Below are 22,656 nucleotides of genomic sequence, written 5' to 3'. Positions count from 1 at the left end.
GCTATATTAAGGGTGCACCCAACATAGTTATACAAATTCCTATAGGAAAGAACAACCATTTATGAACTTTACTCCTGCATAGTTCAAATAACAGTAATTATTAAGTCAGTAAAACTATAAATGCCATTTTATTAAAATATCCTTGGACAAAATATACATTTGGCCTGCTCAAGAGGGGGCCTACAAGACATTGTGCCCAGGGGCCTCTGAACTCGTAATCCAGCCCTGTACGCTTTGGTAAAAGCGTTGTATATGACGCCTTGGGATGAGAATACATTGGATTTAAATGTAACATCTATGCAAAATAATCCTTGAATCATTTCTAATTAAAGGCCATTCCCATTACGAATATGTGATTGTGTTTTGTCAAAAATAAGCATTAACATTCTGCAATTTCATTTTGTAGTGTGGACCTTTCATTGCCGCATTTAAACTATTTCTCATGTTTAAGAATCGGTTATCTCCTTGACAAATAATTGACAGCCCTGCTGTTCACTTTTCATATAATCAACATAGATAAAATGATGTATTTGTGATAGTACTGTATATAGCTCAATTTTCGGCAAAAGCTCTGTTGGCTTTTATTATTTGAGAAATAAAAACGCGTTAAAAATGGGTAATTATGTGTATGAGTAGCTACATCACAAAAGAGTCAAGTCTTGTATAGCATTAGACTGAAAACACTGAAATTTCATAAACTGTGTAAATAATAGAAATGCAGTTCAAAATTACATTTCTTTAAATGGAAATGTTCTCTACAAGAAGAAGAAAAAACTGCTGTGAAACTGGGTGTGTGACAGGCTGTGGAACGGGGTTGGCCGAGGTTTTTTGTGCATTTTGTGCAGTGCCTGAATCTATCTTTTGAAAGAGGAATTTGTTTTTGTTTTTTCATGATTAATGAAATTAATAGTGTGATTTTGTTTACTTAAATATAACGCACACACATCAGGAGTCAGACACAGCTGCTTGGTTACAGGCTCAAACAGGGCTTTCCCTGCAAAAATTAACAACTACTGTAACAAATCCAGTGTCAAATAACTACCATCTAGAATATTTGCATTTTTTCCCCTTTGGTACTTTTGAAAACAGTAAAATGTGCAAAGGATAAAATGTACTGATAAATGCTACATGGCATTGAATAGAATTCCTTTCTTTTTTTCAAAATATTGAGCCTAGAGGACATGGCTGTGAGATGCTATGCAGGATGAGACAAGTGCAATCATGTATTCAAGGTAACAAAAGCCAGTGTGCAGACTTCTCCATCTCAACAAACGCCCTGCACTACTGCAAACACATAATAGAAGAAAATAAAAATATAAAAAAATAAGAAATTAACAACGCATTCTCATCCTTTAGCGTCATATAACGATATATGACAAAACGGCGCTATACTACGCGACACCCATTATCGTTAATATAACACGCGCTGTGATGGGTAGGTGTAGGTGTGGGGTAGGGTAGGGTAGTCTCATATTACGCGGCTAAAGGATTTATGACGACTTGGGTTCGCGTGTTATATTAACGATAAATGGTGCCATGTGCGTAGTATAGCGCCGTTTTGTCATATAGCGTTCTATGTGACGCTAAATTATATAATGTAGGTTCATGCATAAACCGACAAAAAAAAATATCTCAATGAAACATGACAAAATGATCATTGTAAGATTTCTTAAAGTGCTAGTTCACGAAAATAGGGAATTGCTCACAATTCTGACTATTTTCTTCCAATTTCGAGTTTATGCCTCAATATTCTTCAGAATTATGATATATAGACCTGCAATTCTGACTTTTTTCTAGGAACTCTTGGAGTTTTTATATTTTGTAAGTTATAAACTCAGAATTGTGAGATCAACTTACACTTGTAAGAAAAAGAAAAAAATCACTAAAAGCTTACCAGATGGGGCCTGAAGCTAATTATGAACACAGCGTTAATTCCATGCTGCTTTCATTTCTGTCTTTAAATGATGTTTAGTAGAAAGACTCTATGGATTATTCATATGATTCAGATTTCAGACGAAAGCTGCTGATGTGGCAACAAAAGGATATTTTTATGAGATCATATTTCTATTCTTAATATTCTTGTCATCGGCGCTTGTCAAATGTTTTAAATGTCTTCGGTATCGAAATGCTCCTTGAGGGGATTATAACGGAATAACGGCCTTTAGGAATGTCATTATAAAAGGAATTGATTAAAAATGAGCTGCAGTGAGATGATAGAAGTGTTGTACACACAGTTGGTGAGGAAATGGAAAAAAAATGGAAGAGAAATAAATAAGAGGAGGCTGCAGGGGCTGATAATTTTGCGGTTCTCCTAGAGGTGTTAAATGGGTTATGACATGAGAAATCAAATTTACCTTAACCTCTTCCACTCTAAGGCATATTTTGGAATTCCGCCTACATTTAACACACCCAAGTTTAAATATTCACCCTAGACACACACAGTATAGGAAATTAAAAAATTTAGTGTCATTGTACAGAAAACCCTTCAAATTTACTAAATCAGATTGAAAAAAATCATAAATAGCATTGTAAGGTTTTAAAATATTAGGATAAACTTAAAAAAATTGGCCTTTTTTAATTTATTTATTTTTTATCCTGTTTTTGAAAAATCTGTGATGCATGTACTGTTTGCTCTGGGGACCTGCTGATTATATTACTTGATTACACTAAGTCACTGTATCCACCAGAAAAAAAGATTTTTTCTCTATCACATTCTGAGCAAGAGTTATTCAAATATAACCGAAGGGATGCAAAGCATCATTTTTAGTGCATATATGCGTCCTTTGGATTTTTCAAATATTGCTTCGACGCAGGAGAACGCCTTTTTAGCTGCTTTTCCATCTTCAGATGCATTTTTTTTTATTCAAAACGCTCGAAAAATACTAATATATCCACAAATTGTCTGTCAGTCGTCTTTGTCACTTGTCATTCACTTCCTATCTACTCGCCTATCATCAACAACGTCGTGAATCACATGATGCAAAATAAAGACAAAAAAACCGGTCGTGATCCCACCCACCTACTCCACTGATTCGTTGGCTGATTCATCATGTGACTAAACTAGATACATGATTGACATGTGATTGGAAAGCTGACACCCTCAGCTTTGAACACATGCCTGATATATATACCATCGTCATTGCTAAAGGACGCTTGCACGGTTTGATGATGATGTGTAGATCGCATGTTTCTTCCGTCGAGCGCGTTTTGTGTTTTGGACATCCGCGGCATAACAGTGGATTATTTACCAAGATGAGCTCACAGAAACGTACAAATGGGCTCATTTGAAATAAAACATCCTAAGGTAAAAGATGATATAGAGTTTGTGGCCGATTTTAGCTCAGAGCACATGTAATCGACGCAGAAATGAGACGTTTGTCTTTGTTTTTTCACAGAAATCATATTTTACTGCCCGATTCTGTTGATAATGTGAGCTATATTAGCTCAGATAATTTGAACTGAGACGTTAAAACAATAAAAAAAACTACACAGTCACATTTCTGAGAATGAGAGCTTTCTTTTGATATAGGATTTTTCTGTTTTGTGAGTTGCATAAGACATGTATATTAATATTTACTTTTCTGCATTGGCATTTTGGGGAAGGAGCGATTTTGTGACGATTGTTTTTTAAAGCTTTATATATTAATTATTTTTTCCATATACACAAATATCATTATATTCTGTGTAAAGATGAGATTTTAAGATTTAAAATGATACTATATATGGGGTGATAGCATCTCCAGAAACACAAAAAAATAAGTTTAAATATAATGACGTAGCTCTGTTGCCCGCCCACGGGCGATCAGAGTGGAGGAGGTTAATCTTTTGACATATAATAGTTTTCGGTACTAATAAATCATCCTGCAAGTTTCATAGCTCAAATCACCCTCCTCATTAGAAACAAAGCATTCAATAATCAAGCACGAAAAACAGCTCGTTTTTTGATATCGGGTGACCTGTGACGCCACATGGGCAAATGCATTTGCATATGACTGCCTCCAGATCAAGAAATTGACCAATGGGATGGTTTATTTTAGTGGCGTCCTGATTCATGTTGGAGGATTAAATCTTTGTTCGGGCTATTTTGTCTTGTAAACGAGGCACAGTGTAACGGAAAGTTGGTAAAGAAGCTTTCGTTGATAGATGAAACAGCCAACTATATTGGGTCTGACAGCAGCCGCATCACAAACCGCAAGTAAATTATTTCATAATGCTTTGTCTAAGGGTTTTATATGGATAATGTTTTCAAAACACTTACTCAAGTGCAGTAGTGGGTGAACATTGATACTACTTCCTATGCACAGTAACGTTAGCCAATCATAACATTGACAAGCCTTAAAGGAGCCGCCCCTTAAAAACTGATCATTTCAGTCAGAGATACAAATGATATATTTGTTTTGTTGAGCAAACTTTATTAACATTATAAGTGAACCTCAAGGAACAAATTAAAATTCCATGTCATGACCTCTTTGTGTATGGTGGCCTGTGGGGTTCATAAATTAGAGTTTTAAATTTCTCAAAAGGTTCAAACAACTTTTTTCTTTAAAGTTTAAAATAGAATCCTACATTTGGACCCTTTAGCTACTAAACTTGCTTGAAATTTCTCTTTGAGTCTCACAAATATTATGAAAAATGTAGACATCTGCATATAAAAATCACCCTAGTTTGAGTACATAATCACTGGGCTTCATGTAGTCTTTATTGTACACGACACCTGGTCACCTCCAGCCACAGATCAGGATTCTGGAACAACCACAGACAAGCCGTGCCGCTGAGAGCATCCGATGCCAACATCCCAACGCTGCATTTTGATAGTTAGACACTCGAGGGAATCATAACATTCTAACTAATCTGTCTATTTGCTCCATCTGTCAGTTTACCATTATTGTCTTCCTGAATCGACGACCAGATGTTTTCTCTCCATGTCGATCTGTCCAAGTCATCTTTGTAATAAAGGAAATAAGGAATACAGAGGAAGCTCCATTGTATTTTGTCTAGTACATTGCGCCCATCTGTTTCTCCACGCTTTCAGAGTTCTCACCATAACACGGCTTACCTCAGCATCTTTGCTGTCAGATGAGATGGCCACTTTATGGCCACAGATTACATCTAATCCTACACTGAAAAGGATTTGCAGCCTCATTGACAGTGTTGTTAGATCCATGGCTTAATCTGTATCTAGCATGCCTTACAGTTTATGGAGATTAATACTATACACTGCAGATCATGCAGCACAAAGAAATTAAAATCGCTGCAATCATTGTATTAATGTTTTAAATTAAATGTAACGCGATGTTGACATCCAGTGCAGGCAAATGTCAGCCATTAAGCTACTGAACTCCATGGGGCAGGGCCTATGGTGCGATGATGTAGTATAACTATTAGTCGATGTCTTGCTATGGAGGCAGTCATATGCAAATGTATTTTCCCGAGTGACGTCACAGATATCAAAAAGCAAAAGGCAAATTTGATTTCTCACGTCATGACCCTTTTAAAGGGGTCATGAACAGGCTTTTTAAATTTTATTATGGTGTTGTCTGAGGTCAACTTATGACGTTCCCTTGGTTTTTGCATTCAAAAACATCAAAATGAGTAAGTAATAGGCTATTTTGAACCCTAGTTTTGAGCCTAGCTGAAAAACGCTCGGTTTTTATGGGCGTCTCGCACTGAAGACTTGGAAGTAAACGCCCACTGCTGTGAGTGGATAAAAGGTTCAAACAACTTTTTTCTTTCAAGTTTAAAATAGAATCCTACATTTGGACCCTTTAGCTACTAAACTTGCTTGAAATTTCTCTTTGAGTCTCACAAATATTATGAAAAATGTAGACATCTGCATATAAAAATCACCCTAGTTTGAGTTTCGCATATTATAATGAGTTTCAACTCACCCGTCGATGCACTTGGCGGAAATTGTTTTGAAAACGTCCATTGCTGTAAAATTGCAACCGGAATGATTCGCCCATACATGTTCGCCCCAGAGTCCGTGTGTTGCACCATTCCTGTCAGATCCAATATAGACGGCACAGCACCGTTCTTTAATCTTAATCGGTCTGTAAATCCAGTCTTGTTTACAAAACAATCCTCAGTGAAAAGAAGCGAACAGACGGACAATGTTTTCCTCATCAGCTGGAACGTCATTAAAATTAAAGTTTATCCACGCAGTCCTATTGGAATCCAGATGAAGCTTATGCAGCGACTGTCTTCTTCCACAACCAGGCGCTGCACAATATTCTGTATTGCTCGGTAGCTCGATCCAGTTTGTCATCAAGAGGTAGGCATCTATGTTATTTAGCTATGTGTGAAATGCTCGAATCGGTGGGCGGGGCTAAACCGGCCGTGTTGAGGTAGGCGTTGATCTTCTTCTGCGGGGGTGGTGTTTTATCCTCTTTGACGTCATAGTTCCCCACCTGAGGCTGGTGTCAATAAAAGCTTTTATTGGACTAACAAGGTCGTTTTCAGTTCTAAAACTTACAGGATATTCTTATAATATGATGACCTCTTAGATGTCAAAAGCTCAAGGAAACTTGATTTCTCAGTTCATCACCCCTTTAAAGAAACAAATACGCTTAGCAATTAATTAGCAATTACCATTATGCCCTTGAGCACTGGACCTGTCGAAGTCTACAACTATTCAAGTTGGATTCAGAGCCTGCACAATGATAGTATGCACCTGAATAACATAAATAAAAGAGTGTGTGGCATGTGGTAGCAGTTTGCACAGTAGCCACACTGGCAAAGATGATGGGGTCTATTTCCAAATTACAGAGCAGCTCTCGAGACAATGAGATGGTTCACTGTGCAAAGACATGTTCAGTTTGTGTGGGCTCCTTTCAGTTGACGTAATGACAAGGTGAGGTTTCTCTCGCCAAACACATTCTGTCGATGTATTTCCCATCGCAACTTTTATTTGAAGGAAGAAAATGAATTGCTTTACTGACAATATAAGTTATATAGTCGATCTCTAAACGGCATTTCAGATTTATCAGCATGAGCCTGCTCTATAAATCATAGGATTTATTCACACATCCTGTATATGTACAGTAAACTAATGTGTGATGATATATTCCTGTCCAGTGTTGATATTATTCGCTGGTCCCGTTGGTCAGAGTTTACCTTTAAGTCTAAACAGGAACTAGGATGAAAAGGGACCTTATTCCTTAAAGGATGGGAATCTTTGAAGAGCCTGTGGAACTTTATTGAGGAAATGGTTGAAATCCCACCGTCTGGTGTTTAATCGAGCTATTTTCAGTTCGGCCCCAAGAGAGGTATTTCCCGTAAATGAACCAAAAGAGGGGCTCTTTCAAAATAAATCAAGGGCCAGCATTTGTGATGCAACATTTTTTTTGACACATCTCAAAACATTTCATTGCTTGATAGTATATAATTGTATATATGTGTGTGTATGGGTTTCATTTTTATACCCCCCCAACCCCCCCTCATCCACCTCCTCCTCTTTATAATAGAAATGTGTCAGTTTCTGTTATAAATTTCAGGGAGTTTGTGACCCTTTGCGATCTTGTTAGGTCATCTCACAGACAGCGCCACGTCTGCAGAGCATAGAATAATTACACCTCCTCCGTGGCCTGCTTTCAATGTCTGCGGAGGCCAGAATGGAAAATGCCACGTTGCAGAGAAGCTATTTTTTTCCACCGTTGTCTCATCCAGATGTTTCTCTCCTAACTGCTCTGTACACTCAGAAAGTACAGACATTAGCAATCTACAGCAGAGTGAACCTCTTTGACTGTGAATTGACGGCAGATGTCTGATGAGTGGAATGAAACGGTAGGCGTGATTAGTTTAGTCTTGTGGTCAGGACACACACAACTAAGAGACAGTACAGTGGGATGGGCCCCTGGAATGTCAGACTGGATTTTTTTTTCTTTTTATAGAAGATTCAACCATTTGACACTCTCTCTCAAAAAATTCTGTACTGCCAATCTGAAATATATGCTACAGTCAGCCACTAAAGATGATCTGCGCAACATTATCTGATCATAAATGCTATAAGGATCATACATTAGTGAATTACATAATAGCAGGATGTGAATGTAAAAATCACCTCTGAGAGAAGTTTCTAGACCAGGTCTTTCTGGGCAGATGAAGCATTTATACATAAGAATCTTGCATTAAATATTGTGTCAAAGAATCAACAGATTTAAAAAAAATATATAATAAATTGTATCTTTCCATCACATATTATATAGGGCTATGTACTGGGTCATTTTAAAGTATAGCTTGAATTGTTGATAGAACTTATACTGGTCCACTATATAGTACACTCTCAGAAAAAAAAAAAAGGCACAAAAGCTGTACTGGGGCTGTACCTTTTCAAATGGTACACTTTCTTACCTTAGTGGTACATATTAGCCCCCAAAATGTACATATTAACACCTAAAATGTACATATTAGTACCTAAAATGTACATATTAGTACCTAAAATGTGCAAATTAACATCTACAATGTACATATTAACACTTAAAATGTACATATTAGTACCTAAAATGTATATATGAACACCTAAAATGTACATATAAGTACCTAAAATGTACATATTAGTACCTAAAATGTGCATATTAACACCTACAATGTACATATTAACACTTAAAATGTACTTATTAGTACCTAAAATGTATATATGAACACCTAAAATGTACATATAAGTACCTAAAATGTACATATTTACACCTAAAATGTACATATTAACGCCTAAAATGTACATATTTGTACCTAAAATGTACATATTAGCACCTAAAATGTACGTATTGACACCTAAAATGTACATATTAGTACCTAAAATGTACATATTTACACCTAAAATGTACATATTAACACCTAAAATGTACATATTTGTACCTAAAATGTACATATTAGCACCTAAAATGTACGTATTGACACCTAAAATGTACATATTAGCACCTAAAATGTACATTAACATTTAAAAATGTACATATAGCACCTGGACAAAAGTTTACCATTTGAAAAGGTACAGCCCCAGTGACAGCTTTTGTACCTTTTTTTTCTGAGAGTGTATTTTATATGTTATGGTTTTTTTTTATCCAAGAATTTTAAGGTAATTATGGAAATTACATGGGTGGTCTAAATCTTGGAATAATAAATAAGATTTTTTGATTTTTTTTTTTTTATGAAAGAAGTCAGCTGCTCAACAAGGCTACATTTAGATTTGATCAAAATACAGTAAAACAGTAATACTGTAAAATATTATGACAATTTATTGTAATTTTAGCATCATTACTCCAGTCTTCAGTGTAACATGATCCTTCAGAAATCAATCCAATAATAGAATGGAGGATATCTTTTTAGTTTTAACAAAATAATAAAAGGCACATCCAAGCAGACAATCCCAAAGAGTTGGCACTGTTATTCAGTTTCTGTTGCTCATTCTCTGCATGAGTCGTTCTTTGCTTCAACATTGACCTGCGTGATCTGACATCAAGCTTAATTAAACAATTCTTAGCTGGGAGTGAGAATATTTGTAGATCAGACACAGATTATAAACTGGCTTGTTGGTCAATGCTCCCTCAAACTGCCAGTTAAGTTTACTAAAAATGTTCTTTGAAAAAAAAAAGTTACTGCAATGCACACCTGTTAGTTTTCTAAACCTATTAAGCCAAGTAAGTTAAACTTTATTTGCGATGGTCCACATTAGACACTCTACTAACTATAAGTAACTTTACAACTACATATCAACTAACTATCATTATAGTATCAGTGGACTGTCTGTACTAGATTGTTAGGCTATGGTCAGAGAGAGTCGTTGTAGGCTACTTGCAAAGTCACTTATTTTGTACAATGTCTAAAGCTGAGCATCAAAATATAGTGTTATAATTAAGCAGACAGTCTAGGCTACTAATACTCTAAAGACTGCTAGTTGACATGTAGTTGAAAAGTCACCTAATAGTAGAATGTCTAAAAAGGACTATCAAAATAAAGTGTTGATTTTTAACACTATGACATGATAGAGTTAATGGTCACAGTAAAGTTCAAACATGAACTAAGTTAAAAGTATACACTAAGTATAAGGGTTCACTTGAGTTGGATACAGAGAGTTAACTGTGGGACGTCCCACCCTAACTGAGTGAAAGGGGTTGACCAGACCTGCCCACAGCAAATGTCTTCTGTGTGGACTTGTATTGCTGTTAGATAGTTACAGACCGTTCCAGCAGCTGACTTCTCCTCAGGCTTCTCTGTTAGACGGACAGAAGGTAAGAGCATTCATTTGCGTCCTCTTCCATTCTTCCGTCCTGCATAAAGAACAAATACAGTCTATGGTCAAGTGTTGATTCACTAGGCTAATACATTCCAAACCAATGCCAAAACAACTCTTTATAATAGTAGCTTGGTTTTTGTTTTTGTCTTACTTGCGTGCTAAAAAGATTATGAGGTTTTAAACATTACTCTCCATGTCTGAAAGCACAGATTTACTGAGCTCTCTGTAAACTTTCCACTGGAAACAGGTGTCTTGTTTTATATAAACATTGAGTTGCTTCTTTATTAATTATGAAATCTTTGTAAAATGAACATGAGCAGATTATTTGCAAGGTAATATTCTTACTGTGCTGTTTACTCAAAGTGTGAGCCTAAAACGTGCATTGTAGCGCTCAGAGCAGCACAATATTGAGGTATTGTGTGCCACATATGCAGCAGGAGGGGTGAAGACAGAGCCAGGGATGGAGGGGGAGGGGAGAGATTCGGCCCAATAGACCCCTCCTCTTACAATTACTCCCATCAAAAGGAATGCGTGTTTCCATGGTGATTTTTCACCAGCTGTTTGAGACCATGTCAAATGAGGCAGATGTTGCTCCTGTAGACAAACAAGAATCGTGTGAAAACAAACTGTCAGCCTACAGCTGCCGGAGGGGCTGAGTTTTCCCTAAAAAAAGTTTGAAAATTGTTTTTTCAAGCATTCTTTTTTAAAATTATTATTATTATTAATAATAATAAAATGTGCATATTAATTGATTATGGCAAAGGTTCCAAACTCATTCCAAAAGGTTTTTTTAATTTTTAATTTTTTTTTTTTTTTGCAGCGATGCCACTTTTTGTTCGCCAAATAACCTTTAGGTAAACAGTTCAATATCCTTCTGCAAGGATGATAAAGGTTCTTCATGGATAATATTTACCCATTGGTGCAACAAAATATTTTCATGAGAGATTTAAAAAAAAATATCATGTGCTTTTTGGTGAAACAGGTTAAATGTATTTTTTCCCCAATCAATTTTGTAAATAGGGGGTTTGTGAAGGATAAAAAAATAAAGTTGCTGCCTTAAATTTTTAAGTACAATCAACTTGGATGTTTATTTCAACTTAAATTGCATTCAACTTAAATAAATTGAGTTGGTTCTTGTATAACTAATTTTAAAAAGCTGAAAATTGCTGAACTTATTTTGATGAGTTAAAGCAATGTAATATGTTGTCATAACTTGATCTAATGTTTTTACAATATTGGTGAATCCCCAAAAAACTGAAGACTTATGCTTTCTAAAATAAAATAAAAAAAAATTAATTGTGAAACTGAAAAGAGCAGCAAATCAGGTTAAGAATGTGGATTAGCACAACTCTGACCCCATTTTTAACCATCTAGAGGATCAGATAGGAATATAAATTCATATTTCATGGCCACAGATAGGGTCTTTCGGGGTGATATGCTTCTATTTAGAGTGAAATTCATTTCCTTTCCCACAGACAGTTGCTCTGTTCTTTGCACTGGATAAAGGAGACCGCTATAGGCAGTAATAACAGTGCGGTTTAACTTACAAACAGCAGTGGGGGATGGGCTGATGCCTTAAAAAGGTCAGGTGATTGTTAACTCAGGTTACACGGATCGTATTTGCTCAGTCACTCTCTTTTAACTGTCTTTTGTCTAACTCAGAGCTCCCTGTACTCCTTTTCAGCAGAGGATGAAATTTCCTCTTCCCCCACCTTGTTTTTCTGCACAAGGTTTAGCTTTATTCGTCGGCACAGAAATCAAGATAAGGTTACAAAGAGATGAGTTTTCATTTCCTGAGAAACAAAACCCCAGGAGTAAAACAAAAGGCTTGATTTGTTGGGTTTCAAATATAGCATGTCAACGCTGATTTGTTTGAAACCCCACTTTTTGTCACATTAAATCTTTTTTTTTTTTTTATGTGACTCTGGCAGGTTCACTGTTTGTTTGAAGGGAGCTTTCAGTGAGAAGGAGTCTGTTTTTCTGCTTAGCGCTAAACGTTGCACAGATGCAAGCAAGTAATTGTGTCGTAATGGACAGGTGGCTTGTGCAGAGGTTTACCGTTCATGCCAAGTGACTTCCTGCTCTATAAATCAAGCATGCCCACCATGCCAAATTATATCCCAGTGCCACATGCAGGCATTGATGATGATATTTGTGATTCATATTCTAAAGCTACCTTGGATGATATTAGTGTAAGCACAGCAAACATGTTTTCTCAGATATTGTTTCGTATTTAAATTTGCCAGAAATGCGTTGGCAGCAAGTCAAATGTAGTGGACACAGTTTTGCAGCTCATTTGTTTCTCTATAGACATTGAACCACCTGTTTTTCCGCTTCAGAGATGAAGAGAACTCCGTCTGCGGAGCTTCTGGAAAATGACTCTTTGGGAAAAAAACACAGAGTACTGAGCCGCTGTTTTCCTCACGGTTCACACTCAGCAACCTGCTGCTACCTTACTAAATTAAATATTGGGTGAAAATGGCATCCTTTGTACCACTGACTTTCCTTCAGGTCAGTCATGTTTGATTTTCAATGCGACCTTCCAAACAAAATAAGTTGTTTTGCTCTAAAGTGACTCCACTAGAGTAGTGGGCTTTTACTTGCAGCCAAAAAAGTGAATTACATAAATGTTCCAAGTCGTCTTCTGAAAGGAACAGAGCGGCCATCCAAATTAAATACAGGACATGATGTCGGGTCGTTTCCTTCGTCCTATGACTCACACAACCTGTTAAAATAGGACGTTTTTGTCGACGGGAAGCGAAAGCGATTCCTTGTCTCCCATGTTTAAGACGTCAGTATTTGAGGAGGGTCACAGAGTCTCTGTAGTTTTCCATGTCGAAGTCTAGTAGAGATGTGGGGTGTCTGACCTTGATTCGAGCAACCACCTTCGTTTCCTTTGCCAAAGAAAGCAGGGCCATTGAAAGGCTCACAAACCTGCTTACATGGCTTTCATGTGCAGAAATCAAGGGATCACGCGTCATGCGTTCTTGGGTGAACTGACCAACAATATTACTTAAAAATCAAATCTAATGGAGGATCCATGGATTTCTATGACATATCCGAAGGCTATTTGAAATCTAAAACCACAATTTTTATGAAATATTTGACAACAGAACCAACTGGTCAATGGGGGTCAGAATGAGAGAAACGGCTTGTCAAACAAGAACAAGCTCTTGAATTTGCTAATGCAAATTGATTGGATGTTTGTGGTTTGCTATAGCTGTGATCCCATGTGATTGACAAGTTGTCCCGCCTTCGCGCCAATAAACACATCCATGGGCACAGATTACGCTGGGACTCTTTATACAACGTAAATTCGTCCTCCGCACTTTTTCATAGGGAAAGTGTGTCTACGACAAGCTGAGGTTTTTGCCGGGGGTGTATACCCTACATCGAGATTTAAAATCCAAAGAGTCATTAAGGATAATCTCTACATACGTGATCTTTATCTTTGGCCCTTTCATCGCTGCTCGCAGCTATGTATATTCGGCGGCCGGTGCCTTTAGGTAAAATATGAGCTATAAAAGTAAAAAATAAAAAAATAAATGAAACATTCACGTATGAATCTGTCACAATGAGATCAATAAGATGTAATAGGAAATATATAAATTGAAATTCACCCTCATGCCAATTTTAACTAGCCTTATGTAGTTTTTCATGAATATGGGAATTTTTCAACCTTGAGCAACAAGCCAAGGAGATTCTCAGCAGTTGCTGGGCAAAATATTCTCAGGTCAGTAGTTTCAAGAAGACTCTTTAATTCCCACAAGAATCGGCCAATTACTGCAGAGATTTTATGCACTAATCCCACCCATTATCCACTCATGCACAAACAGGCCCTCCACAGCTCGAGGGGTGAGAAATTAGCTTTGTAAGTTAAAAACCAAATACGTCTGGACACATTTTCATCATGCTTGTTACATGAACTTGGCTGATGGATGCTCCCTCAATAACCAATAACTCTCATAATCCAACACAATAAACGTCCGAATCAAGCCTTTCATGTTCACAAATGGCAGGGTGTCTTTTGTTTCGTAGCTAGTTTCATTATTTTTAAAACAATAGTGTCTGGCTTCGATCTCTGATGCAACAAAAATGCCTTAGATAGGATCTTCCCAGTGATGGTCTACTAATGGCTGCTTTGAACTTTCCAGCCATAAACAAAGTATATCTATATTGATTCAGAGAGACTAGGGGAAAGCAAGAGAGATCTTTGGTACAAAGAAAATGGACATGAGAGTGAGTGCTTTCAGACAAACAGCCCCTATCTTCCTGCAGGAAAGTGTCGTTTCTCAAGGAGAACATATCACATCAGTCCGTCTTCCAGGCGCTCTTTGAGCGAGAGGGAAGCAGTCGAGCTAGCAGAACAAAGACAGACAGAGCTCTTATCTCAATCAGCTTCTGCGACTGGAGAGACTGACTTCTGTAGGCTACGTATCCGTGGTCGAGCATACAGAGCAGGTCTGGTGGCCCGAACGCGTGCGGTTCAGCATCTGAGGTGTATTGATCTCGAGTTACGGGTGGATTTATATAAAAGGAATATATAGGGCAGACTGGAACTCATACTCATACTCCTACAAAACACTAAAATGATAAAGTGATGCTCTGTAAATACTAAGGTTTTGGGTGTTTTTGCTTAGGCAGGAACTCAAGATGAGGGTTTGGATCTTCTTCCTGTTCTGCCTCGCTGGCAAGACTCTGGCTGCTCCAGTAAGTAAATCTGAAAGAGAAATATTAGTAAATAAATCTATTATTTATATGTGGCCCTGGATTACAAAACCAGTCACAAGTAGCACGGGTATATTTGTGGCAATAGCCAACAATACATTGTAAAAAAAAAATGATTAGGATGTTAAGTAAAGATATTTTATAAAGATTTGTAAATGTCCTACTGTAAATATTTAAAACATTTATTTTTGTGAGTGACTGCAGCACAATCGCGAACATAAATGGACAACTTTAAAGGACATTTTCTTAATGTTTCGATTTTTTTTGCACCCTCAGATTCCAGAATAGTTGTATCTCGGCTAAATATTGTCATACCAAAGCAAATATCAATGAAAGCTTATTTATTCAGCTTCCAGATAATGTTTACATCTCAATTTCAAAAAATTGACACACGCGACTGGTTTTGTGGTCCAGGGTCACATATTATATTAAAATTAAATGATAAAACAAGCTTTTTGAAAAAAAAGGGCATTTTTTATGTCCGTAGCTCCCTCAGTAATGTTGCTTTGTGACTAAACTGCATACAAATTTAATTTACAGACCGAAGAGGAGCCAGTTGTTGAAGAGGTATGTTATATTTAAACTGATATTTAAATCTTTTTAAAAAATCTCTCTGCTTTTTTTAATAAGGCCAAACTGCATTTTTAAGAAGCCTTCTCAAGCCAGTCATTGGCCAAAAATAGACACCTTACCCCCTTTATGGGACCAGATGTGTTTATATTATGTTCAACTTCCTGTTAAATTCCCTCCGGGGACTGAAATCCATAAAAGTTTGAAAATATATCTAAAAGGGCATAATTACAATTCATTGCTTCGCCACATGTGCACACACAGATGCCAGTTGTGTTGGACACAAAAGCAAAACTCTTGTTGTGGCTGTGCAGTAATGTGGGTCATTCGCTCCCAGTGCAGTTTTACATATTTTCCTCACATAAAAGAGGCAAGCTGTGTTTAAAACTGGACTTGGTTCTTCAGACCATACCCATGATACCTTTTTTCTGTCTAATAATTCAGGAGCCGGAAGTGGGAGCTAACCCAGTCCAGGTGGAGACCGGAGAATTTGATGAGGCCATTGAAGTTGTGGAGGATGTTATTGCTGAGAGTGAGTTTAATGTCTTTTCCACACCACAACCAAAGATTTGTACAATACAGAGATGTTTCTGCTGTTGTATGAGTGAAGTTCTGATAACGTGTGTAGATGAACATGAGACCATGGGTAATAACAGGCTGCAGATAAGTCAAATGTAGACAGCTATAATTATGTTTTCAGACAGACAGAGTTAAACAGGACAAAGTTAATGCCAGAGCCAGTCATCTAGCCACATGATGTTTTTGCCAACCACAAAATATTTAGAAAGGGGAAAAAGAAATGTAAATCCACTTGAGAATAATTTTTTGAATATATGCCCTTTAAAGGATTAAATAAAATATAATATAATATAAAATAAAATGTTTAATATATATATATATATATATATATATATATATATATATGTATCCCTCCATTAACAGCCTAAGTAACTACCACATTACGAAAGATAAAAAGAAGGCATAATTAAAGTAATCCATCCAGCTTCAGTGCCTTAGTTTTCTGAAGCGACGCGAGTGCTTTATATGTGCAACAAACATAATTGACCATTTTGTTTAAAAAATATTAATCTCGAAACGCCTTCACGAGAGCACCACAACGCACGTGACGTTGTTGCATGAACACCCATTCGAAATTAAGTTTTTTAAATAAAGCGGTAAATTATTTTTTTAAAAATCACAAACAAAGCCCTCGCGTCACTTCATAAAATTGAACCACATTTAAACCACAGGAGACACATGGACTACTTAAATGATGTCTTTACTACCTTTCAGGGGCTTGGAAGTGGTAGTTGCGTAGGCTGTTAATGGAGGGACAGAAAGCTCTCAGATTAAAAAAAAAAAGATCTTTTTTGTTCCAAAGTTAAATTAATGTCTTACAGATTTAGACGATGTGAGGGTGAGTAATTAATGAAAGAATTAAAAAAAAAAAATATTCAGTTTAATTTTTTTACTTACAGACCCCTGCCTAAACCATCACTGCAAGAAAGGCAAAGTGTGCGAGGTTGATGACAGCAACGAGCCCATGTGTGTGTGCCAGGACCCCTTGACATGCCCCGCCCCAATTGGCGATTTCGAGCATGTGCGTGTCTTTAGTAATTTCCTTCATTTCACATCTGTCTCAAGTCTCCCCATGTGCAAGTGACAGCAATGCCTAGAAACACAAGCACACCATTTTATCAGTTTGATTGAAATGCTTGTTTATGTATTGGCCAAATAACATTAGTAGGATACCTTGGGGAAATCCAAACCTGTCGAGTTGACGACCGTGGCATTTTGCTCGTATTTCTGTCACAGGTCTGTGGCACTGACAACAAGACCTACGAGTCCTCCTGCCAGTTCTTTGCCACCAAATGCAGCCTGGAGGGCACAAAGAAGGGCCACAAGCTGCACCTGGACTACATCGGACCCTGCAAATGTGAGTGCAAATCAAGTGCACAAACATTCAAACAGACTGACAGAGAAATTTAGACCACTCACTCTTAGCCATGAACGCAAGTTGAATTGAGCGATTCAAAGACGTGATTGATGGCTTGTAGCTTCAAGGTGTCCCTGTTGCCCCATCCAAACACTGAGCACAGGGCGAGCCTGAGCTTGCCAGTGCTGCTCCAACAAAGCAGGCCGAATCCCCCTAAATATGTCGTTGTACGCCTGATGGGATGAGTCAGGACTGAAGGGCTCAGATGGAGCTCCCGCTGCGGCGTAGTCTCATTGCTAAGCAGGGTGTCTCAGTGAGAAACTGGTTTTAGGCATTAACGAATTAGATCCTAACATTATATTAGCCAGAGGGCTGTAATTTGCCTCCTTTTAGACTATCATGCTGCATTATGTGCTAAGGGGCATGTTAGCATGCTGTTTGTGTTTATTATGTATTACAAATCGAATGTCTGGATTTCCCCTCAGTCATCGCCCCCTGCATGGACAACGAGCTGAATGAGTTTCCCCTGCGCATGAGGGACTGGCTGAAGAACGTGCTGGTGACCCTGTACGAGCGCGATGAAGACAATAACCTGCTCACTGAGAAGCAGAAACTCAGAGTCAGTTCAACTGTTTGACTTTAAAATACTGTTTAACCAGCTAAACTGTCCGTTATCCTCTACATAGCAATGTAAAAATGATTTTAACTGAAAATTAGTTCAGTATGGGATAGACAGAGATGTAATTTTCATCCATTTGAACATAAACTAATGTGATGCATATTTTATCAGTCATAGACCATTGATAAAAACAAAAAATACAGGTAAGAATTCTGTAATACTAATAAATTGAATGTTGTTAATATGCACGGTAAAAAAAAATATTGTTGGTTTAACTTTAAAAAAAAAAGTAACCTGGTTGCCTTAAAATTTTAAGTTCATTGAAATGGAAAAATTGAGTTAATACAATGAAGGATATTAATTTAATCACTAGAAACTCAAAATATTATGTTATCTGAACTACATAAATTATCTAAGTTGATTTGACAGAAGAAAAAATGTTGTGATTACAAATCATGAAAATATTTTTTACAGTATGTTTCTCATCAATAAATCCAATTATTTTTTAATCTCTTCAACCAACTTAATATTGCTTGTTGCACAGCTAGCTGTGTTTTAACCATGTTCATTTCAATTGAATAAATGTAGTTTGACTGAACTATTTGATACTAAAAACATGAGGTCCATTTCTCTCTATTAACTATCAACTACGACTTTTGCCTCATAAACTCCAAATCATTATTGCTTATTAATAATAAGGTAGTTGTTAAATTTAGGTATTGGGAAGGGATGTAGAATATGCAGAATAAGGCATTCATGTAAAATCAAATAGATCAAAAAAATTAACGATGCCAAGATTTTTTTTCTATGTGTGACTGCAAATATGCATCCGTTTAGGTTTATTAGTTTATGTTAAAAGTGTATGATCCAAATGGATAGAAATGTTGTATGCAATTCAAATGCATGAACCTTGGCTAAATATTTTGAGGGTGAAATACCAAACCTCACGCTGTGTTTTTAGGTGAAGAAGATTTATGAGAACGAGAAGAGGCTACAGGCCGGTGAGCATTCTCTGGACCTTCTGGCCCTGGACTTTGAGAAGAACTACAACATGTACATCTTCCCCGTTCACTGGCAGTTTGGCCAGCTTGACCAGCACCCTATTGACGGGTATGTTTAACTCATTTTCACAGCCATTCCAGCTAGATCCAAACCTATAACATACTTCACAGAAAATGATGCTAAAAAATTTATATTTTATAACAACTATAGTTGATGGTTCAGGTAAGTGTTTTGGTAGCAGAAGCTAACAATATACACTGTAAAAAATATATATATACGTAAATTTAAGTTTAGTCAACTTAAAGGAGAAGTTCACTTTTGAAAATACTTTTGTTGATAATTTACTCACCCCCATGTCATCCAAGATGTCCACGTCTTTCTTTCTTCAGTCGAAAAGAAATTAAGGTTTTTGATGAAAACATTCCAGGATTTTTCTCTATATATTGGACTTCAGTGGGAACCAAACGGTCCAAGGTCCAAAAGACAGTTTCAGTGCAAACTACAAACTGGTCAAAGGGCTTTAAATGATTCCAGATGACGAATAAGGGTCTTATCAAGCGAAACGATCGCTCATTAAAAAAAAAAAAAAGTTTTATATGCTCAAAAAGTCATCTTGCTCTGTTCTGTGATGCACGTTCGTGACTCTCCTGTTCAAACTCGTTCATCAAAATGAACAAATATTTTCCCGAGTCAATTCGTTCATTTCGTTCGTTGAATTAACCAAATGACACGAAAAAAGATTTGTTCATTTCATTCGTTGAATTAAACAAATGACACGAAAAAAGATGTGTTCATTTTGATGAACGAGTTCGAACAGGAGAGTCACGAACGTGCATCACAGAACAGAGCAAGGCGACCATTTGAGCTTATAAAACTTAAACTTTGTTATTTATTTATTAAATGAGCGATTGTTTCGCTTGATAAGACCCTTATTTATCGTCTGGAATCGTTTAAAGCCCTTTGACCAGTTTGTAGTTTGCACTGAAACTGTCTTTTGGACCTTGAACCATTTGGTTACCAGTAAAGTGCATTATATGGAGAAAAATGCTGGAATGTTTTCATCAAAAAACCTTAATTTCTTTTCGACTGAAGAAAGAATGACATGGACATCTTGGATGACATGGGGGTGAGTAAATTATCAGCAAAAGTTTATTTTTTTAAAAGTGAACAACTCCTTTAAATGTGAAATTCGACTAAGTAACAACTTGGATATTTGAGTTGACTAAACTTATAGTTGTCATTTTAATCACACACTTACTTTTTTTAAGTTGAAACAATAATTGCTTTTACAGTGTAATATGTCAGTAAAAGGTTTTATTAATCTAAAAGCACGTTTTATTTTGTGTTATATAAGATTCCTGTCCCACACCGAGCTGTCCCCCCTGCGTGCTCCTCTCATCCCAATGGAGCACTGCACCACCAGCTTCTTTGAGCAGTGCGATGCTGACCAAGACAAGTACATTGCTCTCGAGGAGTGGGCCAACTGCTTTGGAATCAAAGAGCGTGAGTTTTTGACCATGCAATTCATATTTCTTGAATGTTCAGTTCATTTTATTTACTAACTTTGGCTGTTTTCTGCTTTCAGAGGACGTCGACGCTGATCTTGTCATCTGAGCACGTCTACCATTGACGCTTTCTAGATACTATTGGGGCGAGGTGCTAACCCTTAAGTTAAAATCAAATTAAAGGTGCTAATTGCGATTTCTAACAACCTGTATATACCACTAAACATTTATAATGTTTAAAAGGAAGTGCACAATCCACATGGTAACTATCACAATGAGTGATTGAACACTGCCCATTTTTTAAAGTTAGTTGAAGTTGGTAAGATAAATATTGGACAGGCTGTAGAGAGAGTTAAATATAATGAACTATATGTTGCAAAAACACTTTTTTTTTCGCTTTAAAAATGGATCCACAAATTGTTTTTTTGTTTTTTTAAAAACTCAGAATCAGGGCTTGTATTGTAAGTTTGGAGTTTGGACGGTGAAATGTACAAATCAAAATAAAGTTTCCAAATAAATATTCTTTCTGCTTGCTTTATAAACTTTTAGTTAAATTTGTTGCACTCTTTGCGGTTGTGGATTTATTGTTTTGATTTCTTTATTAAATCTGAAAACGTCTTTAAATTTGAGCCCTGAACATCTACAGGCGGATGTTTTTATTTGCATATTGTTTCCTGTCAGACATCAGGGCCAAATGCTGAGTGTTTTAAAAGCTGAATAATAAAAGGAAATATTATTTGAATTCAAGAGGACAGAATCTCGCAGGATGAGATTTATTTTTTTCTCCCTCTAGCATGTTCACATACATTTGCAGTATTTGCCACAGTGTGAGCACTATGAATCTCTTTACAGAAATAAAAGCTACTGAATTTTTCAAACTCAATCTTTGCATGCATTTATCAATTTGTCTTGATCTGTTTCCCCCAGGTTCATAACTGCATAACCCATTTATACTTTAACGTTTGCTATGGAAAGAATGATAAACTTTGTCAAATATGATGTTTACAGATCATTTGTTTTATTCCGGCACCCAAGATCATTTTAGAGTTGAAGTAAATATGATTATGACTACATAAACACTGTAAATGTGCAAAGAAAACAATGGTGCCTGGTCAGTGGGATCTCTATATACTGTGGGGCTAAAAATCTGGAACACATATGTTAGCAGTTTCCTCGAGGGTGGAGTGGACGTTTACGTAATTTCCTTCATCCCTTTGCATTTTAAAATATATATTTTAGGAGCCTGTATTTACAGGATTATTTTTAAGCCTCCGAGGCGATGTGGCTACCTCAGTGTTTAACTGGTTGCACTGAACAGTCAAATGCTGAAAAACATCCACAAATCAAACTGAAACTCTCAACAAACACGTATTTATAGATTTGTTTTGTAATAATTTAGGCTAAGAAGATTTCTTAAACATTTTGGATTATTCCAGAAGGCAATTCTTATAGTTTGTTTTTGCTTAAAATCTGTATTTTTTCCACACTATTTAATCATAATATTTCTAAAGCACCAATAATTTAGACTCTAGTTCAAACATGTTGCATATGCACGAAGCAGTTGGAAAAAGAGTTGATGGTCTCAGCGGGGATCAAGCAGAGCTAGAGAGAAAGAGCAGGATTTACCCAGTCACCAGGCTCACCCTTCCAGCCAGACACTCACGTCAGGAATCTCAAACAATGGCAGAGCTCCAGCCAGAACACTGTGTTGCTCAGTCCAGCCCACGTCTGCAGCGGGGAGGGGTAAAACACTCTTCTCCACTCCTTATTAACCCTCAAAACAGAATGCTGCAGATCACAAAATCACAACTTTACATTTCTTATTAAAAATCAGGGTTGTTTTTGTTTGATGTTAATCAAAATGATGACATATACAGTACCTTTCAAACGTTTTAGATCGGTAAATGTTTTTAAAAGAAGTCACTTCCCCTTATCTATTCAAGTGATATTCAAATAAAACAGTTATTTTAAATTGTTTAAACTGTTTTTGCTTTATTGTGGATCATATAAATGCACCTTTGGTGAGCAAAAGAGACTTTTTTTAAAACATTTTTTTTTTTTTCAAATA

At 36.7% G+C, this 22,656-nt stretch overlaps 1 protein-coding gene across 1 annotated transcript; it reads left to right on the top strand.

The window, feature by feature from the left end:
* Positions 1-10,085: 10,085 nt before the first annotated feature.
* sparc (secreted protein, acidic, cysteine-rich (osteonectin)) lies at positions 10,086-21,471 on the top strand. The gene is made up of 10 exons (XM_039680383.2): positions 10,086-10,223; positions 14,869-14,938; positions 15,497-15,523; positions 15,971-16,058; positions 17,005-17,126; positions 17,342-17,462; positions 17,948-18,081; positions 19,043-19,191; positions 20,438-20,586; positions 20,669-21,471. The coding sequence occupies exons 2-10, from the start codon at positions 14,882-14,884 to the stop codon at positions 20,695-20,697; spliced, it is 876 nt and encodes a 291-aa protein (XP_039536317.2). The 5' UTR covers positions 10,086-10,223; positions 14,869-14,881; the 3' UTR covers positions 20,698-21,471.
* The last annotated feature ends 1,185 nt before the right edge of the window (positions 21,472-22,656 follow it).

Source organism: Pimephales promelas, chromosome 9 (assembly GCF_988280905.1).
Source record: "Pimephales promelas chromosome 9, fPimPro1.hap1.1, whole genome shotgun sequence".
Lineage (NCBI taxonomy): Eukaryota > Metazoa > Chordata > Actinopteri > Cypriniformes > Leuciscidae > Pimephales > Pimephales promelas.
The sequence above is the reverse complement of the archived record's forward strand: the minus strand, read 5'-3'. Positions and strand labels throughout refer to the sequence as shown.

Coding starts and splice junctions, on each gene's coding strand:
- sparc (XM_039680383.2), top strand. CDS start 14,882: ATGAGGGTTTGGATCTTCTTCCTGTTCTGCCTCGCTGGCAAGACTCTG. Junction 14,939..15,496: donor GCAAGACTCTGGCTGCTCCA/GTAAGTAAATCT, acceptor TTTAATTTACAG/ACCGAAGAGGAGCCAGTTGT. Junction 17,463..17,947: donor CTACATCGGACCCTGCAAAT/GTGAGTGCAAAT, acceptor ATTTCCCCTCAG/TCATCGCCCCCTGCATGGAC.